The sequence below is a fragment of the Pezoporus flaviventris genome, unplaced genomic scaffold, assembly GCF_033815535.1.
Source record: "Pezoporus flaviventris isolate CSIRO_AGI_PZ_B2104156 unplaced genomic scaffold, CSIRO_AGI_Pfla_v1 ptg000036l, whole genome shotgun sequence".
Taxonomy (NCBI): Eukaryota; Metazoa; Chordata; class Aves; order Psittaciformes; family Psittacidae; genus Pezoporus; species Pezoporus flaviventris.
The window spans coordinates 557065-574551 of NW_026892584.1; the positions used below are offsets into that span (position 1 = coordinate 557065).

Below are 17487 nucleotides of genomic sequence, written 5' to 3' on the forward strand. Positions count from 1 at the left end.
AAAGAGACCTCCTTATCAAGTCATACTTGTGTTTATTCTAAACAAAAACAGTTTCATTAATTTTAGTAGAAAATACTAGGAAAGCTGGCAGTAGTCACTTAAATCCTTTAATCATCCAGAAATCTATGGCCATTGGGGCTTGCACGTAGAAATCCGAAGTCATTCAGAGGCCATATCTGTGAAATAAAATACAGTTATAAGAAATTTTAATCACCACTCAAAAGTTCAGTTCAATGTTGTAATCATTTTATTAACTATAATTTTTTAGCTTTTTGGGTGATGGTATGTGAACTTCTCTCACCTGCATGTTTCCTTTCCTAGAAGTGACAAATGCTGTATATCAGGAGGAATCATCATTCCATGGCAGCCATAGACAACACTAATTTATTCACAGTGTGCTTTACTGGGGCCTCACAAATTACAATATTCTTTCCAGTCTTTGAAATAAATACATTCCTAGAATGTCTTTTGAATTCAAAGTTTTCTAGCTTGTAAACCTCTTAACTTAAAAGACAGAGTATGTATTTTGATCCATCTAGGAGAAGGATACCACAAAGGTTACCTCTGGATGGGCATTTGGACTACAAACACCAGACCCTGGAATAAAATTCCACAGGCTTGTAGATAAGCTTATCCCATACAAAAAGGTGTAAAAGGGTGGAGTGCCTGACACCATCAGGGGCTCTTCAACCAGGGGGGGCTCCTCTGAGAAGGGGACTGCTATGTAAAAAAGGAGCACAAATCATGACCAAGTATAAGTGTCAGAAAATGATGCTCACCAGCAAGAGAAAAACCTTCTCTTCAGAAATTACCTGTATAGCCGTTCATACACCTGAACGTTCCCAGGAGTACTGTGCTCTCAACATTCACTAATTACATGTAGGCTGGTCTTGGATACAAAACAAAAGAAAATAATAGGGAATCAAGGACATTCTTTTATGCTTTGTCCTTTGTCTCCCTTGACTGTCTGTGTCTCCTCGCAACACTTGTTTCAAAGGTGGCACAAGGGGATAGCAGGAAGAAGGGAAAGAGATGATGCTGAAGAATGAATGCCCTCAGTGACTCTAGTCCCATAAAAATCACACAGCCACTGCTCAACATGAAGTGATCTAGACAGAGAAAGAACTCTTTAACTGAGTTCATGGAACAGCCACAGTACAGAAGGAGTCTTAGATTTGTTTTAAGTATTGTTTTGACAATTTCATTTCAAATTCATACAGTAATCTTAGTGGTAGAGTTAGAACAGAAATGATGTTTTATCTAGTCTGCACGCAGGAGAGAATGTGAGAAACAGTACTAGTGGTTGGAAATAAGATGGAACAAGCCTCTTCTGTGAAACAAAGACATGCTGCTGTGTGTAGTAATTTGCAAGTCCAAGTTATAACAGAAGTTGACTGTGGCTTATTTGTTCAAACTGGCTAGTCCAATTAGCAGTTATTTCCCCTTGCCTTCATTGGTTTGGCCTACATATATTTGATCTGATAGATGGGGGATGAATGGGGCTAACTAGCTCTTTTGAAGATACACGACAGGTCCATTTTAGACATGGAGCCTAAGCCCAGGGAATGCACCAGATCTCCTACCTAGGGGAGGATGAAGCTCGAATTCTGTCACTGTGGGACTCCCTCAGCTTCTACTGAATCTGCAGCAGCCTTTTCATGGAATTAGCTAACCTCTCAGAGTGGCATGGAGAAAAAGGGGCAAATATAATTAAATGTCATTAGTTCTGATTGGGTTAAACACTGGCGCACCAATGCTGGCTGCAAATCTTAGGTCTGAACTTCACTGGTAAGCCACACAGAGTATTACCATTTATGTTTTGCCAAGAATAGGATGCCTGAACAAGCCTGGTATAAGCTTACTCTCTTCTATCGAAATCCATGACTTCCAAATAGATTTGGGTTTTTGCATACATTACTGAAAACATAACTTAGCATCGAAAGCCACTGTTATTATCTTCTCCTCCAGAATGCACTTTAAGATGAAGTCACATAAGCTTCCATTCTGGAGGCAGTAAAAGATTTTACATGAAGGAGAAGCTAAACACCTAGCAGACTACATTAAAAACACATGTAGGTTTCTTGGCCAGTGGTCTCGTTAGCTTCCACTATGCGGACTGGCTGTGTTCTGCTGCCTTTCAATCTAATGTTCAGCAGCAAGACGTAAGAGCAAGATCATTGTATTCTAATGTGAATTAACATCAACAATCCAAATTATAAACACTCATCTGAAGAACAAACTCATTTTTGCTTTTGTTAGGCACCATATACTTAAATCTCATTAAAATTTTAATAATCGCTACTCTGTGCACTGTCATAAAATAGCTGCTATAAAATTTGCTTAATTATTTTGATTAAGTATCAAGTGATTGTGTACTATCTTTTTAAACAGACAATATTCTAGAGTCCTAAAGCACTTCTTCAGTATGGAATATCTGCGTGTAAGTTCCACTCATTTTACAGAGTTTGCTGTGTGCTAAAATTCAGGGTTCAGTCTCATCAGTCACTTCACTCAAGTCTCAAAATTACAGCTGTCCACAGACACAGGTTCTTAAGAAATAATTTGGTAACAGTCCCCTTAAAGTAGTAACCAGTTGTTTTTTTCCATACTAGTGTATAGTCAGAAACTTTTTTTTCAGTTGGATTATTAATACCACATTTTCATAAAGAGGGCCATCAGCATATTAGCATCATTTGTATTTTAGCAGTTAGCAATCCAAGCTAAAACCTGGGTCACACAAATAGCCATATTAGAATCAGTGTTCTTCCTCTGGTGTACACGGTTAAGGCAAACAATATAGATTACGAACAGAGAGCACTCAGTAAACACTAGGGAAGAACTCAAGGCAACTGCTATCCAGACAGAACAGAGATCAGACAGAACTTGGTGGTGGTGCTGAACAGGACATGTTATTTGAGGTTTAGTAAACAATTAGTGAGGTTATTTTGAAAACTTTCAAGTTTTGTTCATTAAAACTGTAAATTAAATCTATAAATATTAAATTGCATGTAATACAGCTGTGCTGAATTATGTGTTTGTGGCTGTGTTTCAATATATGGAGAAGAGGTTTCAAACCCTTTTTCTTATTCTAAATGGCACCATTTTAAAGCTAGCTTTCTAAAAGCTGGTGCATAAGTCTGTAATACAAACTCCCTTTTTCATTAGATTAAACTTTTTATGGAGAGGAAATTGTGTTAGTTTCTTCTTTTTGGTAAATGAGAAAAATTAATAGGGCAGATAATATGAAAAAATAATTTAGTGTGAAGTAAAGCTGTAGAACTGTTGAAACGGAGGAGAAACTGTGGAGGTTTAGACAATCCAATTTTAATTCAAAGCTTTTTTTTTCTTAAATACAAATGTGGTGGACAATTATGGTGGCAGAGATTTGACTTTACTGTTAAGGGTCTTTCACAGATTTAGTTTAAGTAGCAGCAAGGCTAGTCTACCTGTCTAAAGTGTACGAAGGATAACCTTACCCTCCATTTTGTATTTTGAACTATGCTTTCCAAATTATAGCAGTGAAATACGGAGCTGCCCTTTCCTACCATTTTGCAAAGGCAAGGATTGAATTAAGGTTGGAATGTACATCTGTGCAGTAGGGTATATGGGGGGAGGAGATTATGGGTGTGTTTTTATCAGGTTTGGATGTGCTTGCAAAACAACTCATCTATTTTCAGAGGCAGTTTCAGCTCAAAGAGTGCTGCTCAGAAAAACCCCCACTGCCACTGAATTATCCTTTACAGCAAGTGGCCACTGTGCTCAAGCTTTCCTTCACATTTCTTTGGCCAGCCAGTTAGGGAGGTAAGTTTTAAATACCTAACAGGAACTACAAATGCAACTGTTTTTAGATACTATAAATATAGATACCTTAAACCAAATGCGTCCTCTTATCAGTCCATAAGGAACAGGTCCATAGCACCTGGAATCTGTAGAATTCCTGAGATTATCACCTTCTAACCAAACATGTCCTTTAGGCACCTATGATTAAGCAAGATTGCAATGTAAAAAGATAGAACAGAATGGTGTTGAGCACAGTTTGCCTTACAATGTATTTTCTGATTTCTGTGTTCTGTATTTCATGACTGTATAAGGAACTAGTTTTTTATTGAATCTAGTGCCAGATCTGGAGGGTGGAGTGCTCCAAAGTATCTGTTTTATCATGTGCTCAAAAACCAATGGTTTGCAACAAAAAATCCAAAATGAAGATGTAAGAGGTTAGAGCAGTGTGACAGGGTCATTAATTTAATAGACTTCAAAAGAGGTCATTAGGATGTTGACTGAAAATCTGCCCTCCTGTCGCAGTAACAGCATGAACAGGGCAGCCACACACTCATCAACATCCTGGGGCCAGCACCAAGGCTAGACCTGTTAGTAGAGTCATGATGAACTAACTGGTAATTGATTGTGACATCAATTACGAATAATCTCATCATTTTATCGGAGTAGGCTTGTCAAAGTTCTAATTAAGATCACAGTTCATTCTATGTGCAGGCAGAATCCACAACACATTATATTGCAATAATGATGATCACAAAACAGCAAATCCCTTTTCATAATTTGAAAATTAATGATGGTGACCTTATACTATATGACAAAGACCTTTCATTGCCTATATATATGTTATACATTAACTATGTAAGATACCATAGATTGATGGCAGTCACTGACTGACTCAAATGACAGAGAAACATGAGAGTATAAAGCTTTCATATATGAGAAAGTTGTTAGAGTCTTAAACTAAGATTTCCTCTTTAATTAATAACCCCTTACAAGTGACCAAATAAAATAGTAATTATTTTTCTAATCTGTTTTTGTTTCTAAAATTCTAAATTGGGCTGAAAATTTAAAAGTAGCAACATTTTCCCAAGGTAGGTAATATTTAAAATGGACTTCAGGTTAACATACATTTTTCCAAAACCATGTACTTGAAACATTACTATGCCCATAATTCAGAGAAAAAAACGTGGAAACAAAAAAGCAAATAAAACTCAAAGTTTGAGCAGTATAAACATGAATGGTTTAGAAATAAGCCACATGGACTTGTAAATACCATAGTCTACATAGACAGAATTCAAGGATAATAGATAAATTAAAATAAATAAAAGTAAAATTAAAATAAAATACCACTCCAGTAGTGAAATTTGGCTGTAAACCATTAAGAATAAAATCAGGCTCCCCAGAAAACCATTTGAGGAGAATGCAGCTGCAGTGTAATTGTTTGTACTTGCAGGTATTTGGCCAGGTAATGCTTTCGGGAACCTTGTCTTTAAATGAGCCTTTTAGGCTTTTGCTTAGTGATGCTCCTACCCATCTGTTACCATGCTAGGATGGTAACAGATCACATCACCCTGGAGTCCCTTTGTTGAGCTGTAGCAAGTGTACAAGCTGCAGATTAAGACCCAATAGTTTGTCTCTTGACAGTTCCAAAGAGAGGTACTCATGGTGGAAAGCACATGCAAGCCTGTCCATCTTCTCCCAGAAACCCCCTGAATTTCTCTGGTATCCAGGAGAGGGGTTTCAGTATGTCAGAGGGCACACATCCCTGCCTCAACATTTTAGAATCTCTATGTATGACCAGCACTATGCCCAAAACCCTTTTGAAACCTACTGATACTGTTTCTTTCCACAGGCTCCTGTATAAAGGAGGGGTGCCTTGTTTGTTTTAAACTGATCTGTTTGTTTTGTCAAGGTCCTCTGCTTCTTGTTTTCCCAGTCCTTCAGTACAGGCATTCCACATTGGGCCACCTTTCTTTTTTTGTAGGCTTATCAGATTGCTAATGTGTGCACAGAAGAGCATCCTCTGGGAAGACCAGCTGATTTCGGGGAGATGACTTTTGAGCCTCCTCCTACTCAAGCAGCTTTGCAAACAAAATAACCAGCCAAAAGTCAATTTAAAATAAATAATTTTTAAAATAGTTCAGTCACATGTGAACATAGGGTTTTGACACGTCTCTGTTAGAGAATGCGCTGCCATTCTGTATTCTTCAGTGTGTGGTATACAGTTGATTTCAAATGTCCAGCAGCTACTGTTAGGTTTGTTGGATATTCATTATTTGCATTGTACCCAGTGCAATAGGTGTGTATTAAAACATAAAGCAGCATTCTGACCTTTCTGTTGCAAACTCTCCAGCATCTACCAAAATTACAAATCATGCATCAAACTACTGTTACTTTGAAAGACTATCTCAGCAAATATACCAAAAGGAGAAGCATAAATTACTATGAAAGGAAGACATATTTTTTTTTCAGTGAAATAAAAAAGCAAACACACATTAACATTTCATGTTTCCGAAATAGCCTTGTGTCTTGCCATGTGCTGCTGTTTCACACACAGGACACAATCAGGTCCCCTTCTACTTTACTGGTTCCCATGCTTTCTCACCCTCCCCAGTTCTGGGCAGAAGGTGAAGCTCATCTCTTATTACGTGAAATAAGGACCCACTCAACATAAGTATATCCAAACACTTCTAGACCTCCCCATCATTGTTACATGCTCCATAAGTGTAAAAGAATAAAATCAATTGCTTTTGCCTGCTGTGGCTATCACTTCCAATATGACGAATAATTACTTGCCTAGACAAGACGTTCATAGATTGCATTCCAAATGCAACATTTGCAATAAAGTATAAACCTATATCCTGAAATTCACCACTTACAGTAACTTCTGTAGTTCTCCATGGAAGGTATGACGGGACCCTATACCTCTAAATTTGTCCTAAAGAGTACTGTCACAATGTATAATTCATCTAGAGATAATACAGTATAATACCTTTGTATGGTGCCTGTCCATGATCTAAGCACTTCACTACAACCTAAAAATAAGACAAGTAATAAAAATAAGATGAATTAGATGAAAATGTAAACCAAATACCAGTGACAAGCCATAATCATTGATTATAAAAAAAAAAATGTTTACACCACTTTGAAATAAACACTAAAGCCAGAATCCTTCAAGGCTTTATGCACCAAACTGTGTCTGGACCACATCACTGATTTCAGTAGGATTACTCACATTGAACCAAATTAACTTTGAGTATCAACCTTTGCAAAGTCAAGACCCAGTCCAAAATGCCTTAAAGCCATACAAGCACAGAAGTCAGGAATAATATCAATTTTTAACCAAAGGAAAAAAAAATGTGGAAAACTTGTATATTATAGTAAGAGTATATTAATTACATACCGACAGGCTGCTATTGCCAGAAAAACCCCAAGCAATGGGAAAGCCACCTCCTTGACAATACACAACACTGCATTTTGGTACCTACAGGCCACAGACCTCTCAAACCAAGTTAATTGTATCTAAAAAGTACAACTGAAATCATAGTTCCTATTACTACACTCCAAATGATTGTGATGACAAGAAACATTGACAAGAGTGCCAAAATCATTTACCTTGGGCTGGGCAGCATTTCTGCTCCCCCTCACACACAGACCAGAACTAAGATGTGAAAGCCTCACAAGCCCAACAACTGAACTGTCACATAACTAACTAGTGGCTCACCTGCAAAACCAGCAGTGCCAAAGCAGCATGGGTGCACATGAAAACATTCTGCCTCTGACTGCCTGCAGACTGCTCCCTTTGCCTTTGCAACCACTGTGCCTCTGGTTTTGTGCAGATTATCTGAGGATTTACTTCCAAGGAACATCAGTTCTCAGGCAGAACCGGTTATCTGAGGTGCAGCTCATATGCATGAGAATACAGGACACTGATCAGACACATGACTTTTCCAGGTTCTCCCTTCCAAGGCTCTGAGGGCTCTAGTACAGGAGCAGACAGACCAGAAGAGCAAGATTATAATTTAGAACAACTCAACCCATAGCAGTAGTTTATTCTCTTTCAGCTCAGATAGATAAAAAAAGCATCTTTCACTGACAAACTGGCTAAAGTTGCAAGGCTGTTGCATTTACTCAATGGCAGTTAAAGCAGCAAAACTGAAGTACAGGTCAGGTGTTTCATACATACTTACTAGCATAAAACATTAATTTACATAAATGGCCAGGGAGAAGTCAACAAAGAATCATATACTTTCGGTCTTTTTACATGCCACCAAACTTCAAGTAATCTCGCTAACTTCAAAACCAAGAGATGAGATGCTTCTACTGCATTAATTGGCACACTAGAAAACTAATATACTGCAAATAAAACTATTAGATTATCTGTCTCAAAAGTACCTCAAACTAAATGAAAACAGGCTTCTATGATTTAGGTTGAGTTTTGGCTTTTGGCTGGATTCGGTTTGGGATTATTTTTGGTTTGTGATTTTGGGGGACACAGGTACTAAAGATGGAGAAACAGGGATTTTTAATAAATAAGTGGAAAACTATAAACATGAATCTATCCATTCAGAATTCTAAGCAGCCTGTGTTTGTCAGAGAACATCAGCTTGTACAATCAGCTGGGAATAGATGAAGTTTGAACTTTCATAAGGTCACAGGTATTCACATCACCTCCAGCAATATCAAAGTTTCAAACTTAAGAAGAACTTTAAATCATTCCCATCTTTTCAGTTCAGAGGCTTCCTTCTTGAGCTACGATAAGAACTAATCTCAGTGCTGGACAAAAGAATAAAGTCTGCAAGTTCTCATCTATCCCTACTAAGGTCTATTTAAGTGCCTCCTACTTTGGTACAAGCAACAAATGTAATTGCTTCATGGCCTGCGGGTGTTCAGTTAACAAAAGAAGCTTTTGTGAATAAACCACAGGTGTTACCGTTCTTGATTAAAGTGAAATATGATGAAAGAATCTACAATATCAAATGACAAATTTACTAAATACAGATTAAATTGCCTTATTTAAGTAAATTGCATCTAGTTAGGATAAAATATACACCATAGAAATGCAGGAGTTTATCACTCTATGCTTAAAGTCTCAAACTGTTCCTTAATCCTTTATTTATTAATTCAGAACCAAGAGTGAATAATGCTTAACAGATACTCCTTTTTAATGATCCAGTTGCTGAAGCCACCATTTCTATAGGCTTATCACTAACGTTGTTCATATTAAGGTTACCACATATATAAAAACCAACAACTTTAATTATCTCAATACCTTCAAAATCAGCATAAACATTTACCTTTTTTTTTTTTGTGCTGGAAAAAAGCTATGAAATGGTAGCAGCCACACTGGAACTTTAACAGTATAGCAGATCTTTAATCAACATCTCTTATGTATCACTAAGAGGCTGAATTATCTAGAATTTAATACTTTTTGAAAGAATATAACAGAATCCATTTACCTTAAATTCACAGGTACTTCCAAACAGTTTAGCATCTTCTTTTTCCGTATTAAGCAGTTAACACTGCCTATGAATAAGATATAATGTACTTGGCCCAGCTTGTCTGAATACATGTATTAAAAATAATACATTATGACCTTGGTCCAGATTATTATGAGAAAAGATGACAATGAAATATTAACAGGCTTAAATTTACTGTGATTAAGTATTTTTTTAATCCATTTTCTATTTTAAGTCATTGGTTGTTTTAATAGAAAAGTTATAGAAAGGTAAGATGTGAAGACTTGTCTGTCTTCAAGTTTTGAAATGAATTACTATTAAAATCATGGAACCTTCAGTGGTAGCAGTGTTAACTCATACTACAAGGAAACAACAGTATATTGTCTTAGATTTGAATTTGTAAGACAGTTTATCATGCAGGCCTATCAGAGGAGTCCTGTTCTACAGTAACAATTTGGGGAAGCTGTGACAGCAATCTCTCAAAGCATTACTGGTTATTTGAATATAGTTTGGAACTTACTTGGAATGTAAAAGGTGTGATCAGTGCAGCCACTGCTTTATGGGAAAGCTCCCCGAATTCTCACATCAGAAATATCTGTGCCAGTCAAATGACAAAAAGATATCCTTTCTCTCAGTATCACTTTCTGGCTGCTGGAAAAGTTTCCAACTGTGTGAAGTAACAATTCAAACACCTGCATACGTTGTCCACTTGACTTCTATAAATACTCTAATTTAATATTCAGATCTAGAGCATATTGTTAAATATGCTGATGTGAATCAACGTGAAAAGCTGCATATCCAAGTTTTAAAATCTCTAGCTGCAACCCTAAATTAAAATTGCTACCCATCATTTCTTTTCTAAAATTATTATCAGTTAAAATTAATTTAAAATTAATAGTTACTAAACACTACAACCAAATATTAATGTCATGGAGAATAATGCACAGAATATGCACACTTTGCACAACCTCTTTCTCTGCATTAAAACAATGGTTCTCTTTTGAAAACAAAGTCACTTTGCTTTAAATAGTGAAAAATTACTTAAGCTTTTTAATCCACAACGGTTTTGAATTTCTCATATTTTATAGATGCTCACAGGCCGAAACTTTCAAAAACAAATCTCCAAGCTACACTTACGATCTCCTGAAAAAAAATCACAATGTTTCTGTGATTCATCAGTACGGATTATTACCAGCTTTCTTGATCTATAGAAGATCGGTATTTTTTAAGAAAATATTGATGATAAATCCAGCAAAGATTATGTAGCAGTCTGCATAGACTTCTCTTATAGCAACCATTATGAAGGATTTCATTCTTCTTTTCTCCAGAAAACATGCACGTAACAGGGCATCCAAAATACAAAACATGTGCAGGTTCAAACCCAAACTAGAACTTACTGGTTAGAACACAAAACCTGTTACCATCTTTGGTAGGCTCTGGACAAAGACCAGTCCACTTGAGAAGAAGAAACCCTGGAAATATTGGGGAGTAGACTGATAAACTTTGTGTTTCGTTACACTGGAATAATTTAGTTTTGACATGTCAGAATTTTGATTTAAATTATGTCTCAGAAAATTCAAGAATGGCTTTAGTCACGAACTCTGTACTGGGATGTAGAAGGATCTGCAAACTAAACAAATACACCAACTCAGTTCTCCTTTCCCAACATACACGTAGCATACCTGCTGGTTAAAATTATGGCATAACTTTCTCTCAAACCTCTAGAACACTTGAACTAAGGAGAAGAAGAAAGATTAAGACACTCTCTTTCTACTGACTAGCAACTATTAAAACTTAGATGACTGAAGTACTAAACCATGAGTGTAAATGCACTATTAAGACACAAAAGAAAAAGAACTAGTGTTCTGAGAATGTAATTTTTAATTGCTTATTTAGGATACTGTAAAGAGACTGTCCAATGATACTGAGCACTCTGAAGTATCAAACCACTTTTCAGTATCCAAAATCTGTAATACTGTCTAGTGATGAAGATATTGTGTTGTCTACATTAACATTATGTTATTCTTGGTACCTAGTATTCTTACTGCATTTGACAAGGACTGTTCAAGAGTTAATAGCGCTGCGTAAGACCCCTTTCTTTGGTCTGCAAACACAGTAAGATGCATTATCTTTGGAGTTGTGTTAGCTCTAGAGTTAACCACAGGATGAAGAGATGCCATCTCCGCAATGAACCTCCTTTTAGCACAAGGTAAACATACTTCCCCCACATCAGCCAGTCGCACAGCATTAGTTCTGCAGTGTGATTGATTGCCAGCAGAGTGTTGCTGAGATATGGATTTGTATCTCAGCTTTTTATCACCATGACTTGCAAAAGGCAGTTCCTTATTTACAGACTCTAGCTGTATTAAGTGACATTATTAGGTCCTACTTTTGTGTAAGTGACACAAAGACTTAGCATATTGGTGGTTTATGACATACAAGCTGTTTTAATCTGATGATTTACCCCTCACTTTTTCAATTTGTAAATAGGAGCTGCAGCACAAGAACATATGGTACTAAAGAAATTAAAGCTAAGGTAAATGGCATTAAAACAAATTCAAATAGAACAATAGGATACTCAATCTGAATTATAAATCTGAATCTGTATTATTAAGACTTTTAAGAACAGGAAATAAAAACCTAAATGTGAAAACTGACCTTTCTGTTGTTATTTTGAAAGACCATTTCAGGGGTTTACTGTGATTGAGTAATTTCCTTAACACTCATTACTTACATCTTACAGTTAAACGAATACATCAGTAAAGATATTTTTAATAATTATGTCTGAATACCACATTACTAAAAATTAGTTCTTTACTTTTTTAAATTTGGGGTTCACAGTACATTGCTTCTGATACAGTAAAAATATGTTATGCATTCTTAAATGTTTATTAAACATATTTGCTTGTATCTATAAACACCATAATTGAGCACAAACCCAAGAAGGAGCCCAGGATAACTGCCAGCCCAATGCTCATATTCCATACCAAGCATCAGTTGAAATTGAAAGAAAGATTAAGTTTCATAACTTTGTGACAGCTTACTCAAAGAAGGAATTTCATTATACTTTTCATGTAAATAGGAACATTTCTCTCATGATTATTCTGCAGATAAGCTCCAGCCTCTAGCACATGACAATAAGGGGTCCAAAGTAAAGACATTCCTTCTGTAATTAAATTTAAATTTAAGCATATGCTTAATTTATATCAATCAATTTGATATGTGGGATTAGTTCCATCAGCTTGTAATTGATGAACTTCATCAAAGACAGTTTTTTAGTACAGCCTTACACTTAGTGAACTCAGACAAAAATAATTTTTCTCATATGCTGTACTTCTTCAGCTAAGTATAGTGGCAAAAGTATTTTTATACCACTATAAAGACTTTCATGTAACTGCTAATGCTATACCGCATTGCTGCTTAAGTGAAACATCTCTTTTGAGAACAACTTGTTCAGTTTATGTATGCTTTTATTTTTCACTTTTATTACAGCTTGGAAGGCTGGTTCATTGTGGGTTTTGTCTGTTTGGTTGGTTTTTAATCTACTTGGTTGTTTGCAGTATCTCATCTGTGTAATTTCACAAAAAAATTGTAGAGCTCTTCATTCTCCTATCTATATATAAGGCATCATAAGAAGCACAGTCATGAATGAAACAGGATTGGAAACAAGATCTGATTTTAGCATTCTCTTAGGCTTCAGAAGAATCACATACGATAGTGCTTCTGAACAAAAAAAAATCCCTAACTTAAAATCTGTAAAATATGCCTGCACTGACGTGTCAATGTAGCCTAAGCACAATTCCTACTAACATGTCTGTAAAGATTCTCCTTCTGGGGTGAGAAGAGAAGCAGCTGCTTAGACATGGTTTCACTCTCAGCTACTTAGGTAGGAATGAAGCAGAAATTTGAACTACCTAATTGGTAATATTTCTGACAGCTGATGTTTTGTATTTACTGTACTGTACTAAGTTTGTAAACATGAGAGTAACTCCCTGGTGTCTCAAACTACCTCAAACTAAGTTTGCAAACATGAGAGTATCACTCCCCTAAACAGGACACAAGTCAGTCAAGGAAATCCGAGCAGTTCACTGTAGTAAGAACAACCCATCCTCTGACCTTCTAGACTCTGGAGTCGCTGACTCCAGAGGCAAGTATGACTCAGAGATTTCTCATTTGTGAGATCCTAGCCAAGGCCTTTCCTCAGTTTCAACAACCTTTCTTTCAAAAACCCAACTCATGTTAGTTTTTATCAAGAAAGTTGCAACAAAACAAACAGCCAGTTCTCTGTGCATCAGCTGCTGCTATTTGCTTTAGACAATCTTGCGTTCAAATTAACAGAAAAAGTGCATAGTGCAGTGAGTGACTAAAACAAGGAATCTGAGTAGGCAATTACCTTTTTCCCGCTCTGACAAAACCCATTTACTTAGTGAATAATCCAGCATCAGTTATGAGCACAAAGTGCAGATACCTACGTTGAGAATATACTCTTACTCTGTAAAGGAAGTGCCTCCTGAACAGATGGAAGGATATACCTCTTCAACTACCAGTAAAGACAGGTATGCACTAACAGATGAAACGATTCCATTTAGCGCGTTTCTCCCCCTAGATACAAGTAACAACGTAAGAACTAAGAAAGCTTGCATGTCACTTGGCTGTATTTCTGGACATTAGCCTTTATTTAAAACATACACAGGAAAAAAGGACATGGACTCTGCATTCCTCATCCTCTCACACATTCTGTATTAAACTTGCAGAAGAAATCTTGCACCTAGAGTAGAAACTGTTCTGCTGGATGTTCATTTGATCCCCTCAGGATTTCCAGAAAGGCTGACATCTATTGTATCTGTCAAGTACAAATCTTTCCTAAACTTCCTTTTCAGGACTTTTCAGTTGGGGCTGTTCAGCCCGGAGAAGAGAAGGCTGCGTGGAGACCTCATAGCAGCCTTCCAGTAGCTGAAAGGGGACTATAACAACGCTGGGGAGAGACTCTTCATTAGGGTCTGTAGTGACAGGACAAGAGGTAATGGGTTAAAACTTAGGGGAAGTTTAGATTGGATATAAGGAAGAAGTTCTTTACTGTAAGGGTGGTGAGGCACTGGAATAGGTTGCCCAGGGAAGTTGTGAATGCTCCATCCCTGGTGGAGTTCAAGGCCAGGTTGGACAGAGCCTTGGGTGACATGGTTTAGAGTGAGGTGTCCCTGCCCATGGCAGAGGATTTGGAACTAGATGATCTTAAGGTCCTTTCCAAAGGTAACTATTCTATGATTCTATGACTAAGACAAGTGAGGAATGAGATGGTCAAGGAAACTCAGTTTGTGTACACAGAATTCAGGTTTACCATTTCAGGTCATTCTGCTCTAGAAGTTCATATTTCAACTAAATTAGTACTTCCGTGAGAGCTAGAAAATGTCTTCAATTTGGTAAGAAAGGTGGGTTAGGGTTCTTTGGGGGGAGGTGGGTTTGTTGTTTGGGTTTTTTTTCATTTTGGGTTGTTCTGTGTTTTTTTTTTGGGGGGGGGGTTGCTACCCTGGTTAAAAGGTTAACACAATTTGATTTATGGAAAAACTAAGCACTGTGCTCCTCTTCAAAACATAATGGAGAATTAGTTCCTTCTTTCTGCCCATGAGTGATGTAAGTGTAAACATGAGCTCTAACAGTGCTGGCACTTGGTCAGAAGGCAGATTAGAGCCAGGAGCCTGAAATGTCTTGCCTCAATACTTGAGCAGAAAACACAAATTCAACCCCTCAGAACAGGCTATGAATTGTTTCCTTGCTTTCTGGTCCTAGGTCGTGACTAAAATCCAGACACTGAATCTAGACAGAATGTTGACAAGAGAATTTCGTCACTGATTTTAGTAAGGACAGACACCAGCTCCTTAATAGCAATGAAGCCGTAAAGACAGCCAGCTGTTACAGGATCTGTCACAAACAGTAGCTGGCTGCAATGAGTGTTCCATAAAATTCTCTACCTTCACAGCACAGGACTTCAGCTATGGACCAGATGCTAATTCTTTTTACTCTAATTGTAAGGATGAAGTGGATCTAAAAGAAAGATATTCTGTTGCCTTTTCAAGATTCAGAACACACATGCAAAGTCTGATATCTCCATAAGGTGCTGAACAGAGGTAATGGTCAAACATGCTTTGGGGAAAAAACACCTACAAAAAAGAAGCTGCTGAAAACATTTTGTCACAAATCTTAGCAAACTTCTGTTAAGTCTATCTGTGTAAAGACAAGTGAGCATTAAGAATATTCTTTCCTTTTTATTGTGTTACCTGACTTTTTGGACAAGTTAGGAAAATGACTACTTTTCCAACCATACTCAGAAAAAATGAAATATTGTTACACTGAAATACAGAGATACATTAAAGTGTAACTCCAAAAGCAAAATCCTCACAACTACTGCCGAGACAAAATCTTCGCGTAGTGTTTAAAAACACAAAGTTTTGCCTTAAGACCAATTCCTTGAGTCTGCCATTGGTACTGTGTAGGCAGAGGGTTTGAGAGTATTTGTCCAGAGAAGAAGGCCTAAGCGAAGGACAGAGCAAAACCATCATCTGCCTACACTTCCTAGAGAGACGAAAGACACTGAGAAAGACACCCTGCCATAAACAGTTTACAAATCACCTTTTACTGTACATATACAAGAAAGAATAATTTATGACTGTCATACTTTATGATAATACTCAAATATTGCAAATCTTTTACGGACTACCAGGCCTACTTAAATAATCATTACTTTACAGAGCAAGAAACTAATACTTACATAGCTGTGACTCTTTAGGAAATCTGAAGGGTTGCTTGTGCAGACTTTATCCCCTTCCAAGCCAATTACTCTTTTACAGATATTTGATTTGGGGTCATTTGGGCTTTTCACAATTACAATGTCTCCTCTGAGAGGAAAAAAACAGAAACAAAAAACAAACAGAAGAACTCTAAGTACAAACTGTTTCACTGAATACATGTATATACTCAAAAATTATTCATATATACATTAAAGATACTTCCTTCTGCTGAAAATTCATGTCTACAATTTTGATTTCTTCAGTTTTACTCTGGGTGTAATTTTGCACATAGTTTTTAAAGCACATTTGGAGAGATTTTTTCTTACTTAGATCATATATGAAACATTTAAGACTAGATTTTAATCAACAATGCTCTAATTAAATGAATGCCACTTAACCCAATCCTGTTGCTACATAAATATGGAACAGAACAGATTTTATGTTCATAAATGTTACTGACCAAACATTAATCTTTGAGTGGAACTCCAAATATCTGAGTTTCTAAGAACTCATGTTACTTTTGCCTCCTGATTATATACATTAGATTGTACAGTGAAACAGACCCAAACAAAATGGGCAAGGGCCTTGAGCCCACTGTGCTTTACAGTAATAAAGGTGCATTTGGTCACTGTCCTAAAAACCCAGCTGAGTGCAGCAATACCTATAGCTTGGTTTGCAAGTAAGACAAAACTGCTTAGGAAGGAGAAGTTACAGTCACACAATAGAACTGTTTAAGGGAAAAAAAAAATACAATCCATTTTTTGGACAATTGGCTATATCCAAAATGAATTCCAACAAGTTGTCTGATGGGCTATATGTGATGACCACCTTAACTTCCATCAGACACAGTGAGAGATTTATGAAAACTTACAATTCAGAAGCAGAGGCATGTATGAAAAATAAAGGACAGACAGAATGTGGTTATTGACAAGCTCTGGCAAATGGAATGTAAAGTCCAGTCTCAACAAAGGAGCATACTTTCGAATGCAATAAAAGTGGCGGCTAAGGTTCTCCGAAAAGACAATATCATAATTTTGAATGGTTGGTTCCATTGAAGGTCCAGAACACTGCAAATTAAAAATGAGACAAAAATTACTATTTCCAATTATTTTTAGGTAAAATACATTAACATTCAAATTATTTGCTAATAAATAGCAAGGTGTAATATAAAGATCAACTGAAAAAGTGAGGTCCTCCAAAGACCATCTGATACATTTAAAAGATGAGGACAGCTTCCAGAGCACCACTAAGTCTGTTACAGCTTTTTATGTGCTCAGGACCAGTCCTGAACTGCACTTGTGCTGGGGCCTCAGATTTTAATGTAGTACTCCAAGCAGGGTCTCACTAGAGCAGAGTAGGAAATGCTCTTGCTTCTAACTCTGGGCAGATCTCTGGATGTTTTATGTTCCCTGCCTCTCCTCCCCAGGTCTAAACTAGCAGATACTGCTGCTAGACATAGTGGAGTT

General features: G+C 36.9%; 1 protein-coding gene across 1 annotated transcript in view; it reads right to left on the minus strand.

The window, feature by feature from the left end:
- Positions 1-12: 12 nt before the first annotated feature.
- IMMP1L (inner mitochondrial membrane peptidase subunit 1) overlaps positions 13-17487 on the minus strand; it is a 31049-nt gene continuing 13574 nt past the window's right edge. The window contains exons 3-6 of the mRNA XM_061462805.1: positions 17000-17088; positions 16003-16129; positions 3868-3978; positions 13-176 (exon numbers count right to left, since the gene is read on the minus strand). Of these exons, the coding sequence (XP_061318789.1) occupies positions 108-176; positions 3868-3978; positions 16003-16129; positions 17000-17088 (396 nt within the window). The 3' untranslated portion in view covers positions 13-107. The remainder of the gene's footprint in view (positions 177-3867; positions 3979-16002; positions 16130-16999; positions 17089-17487) is intronic.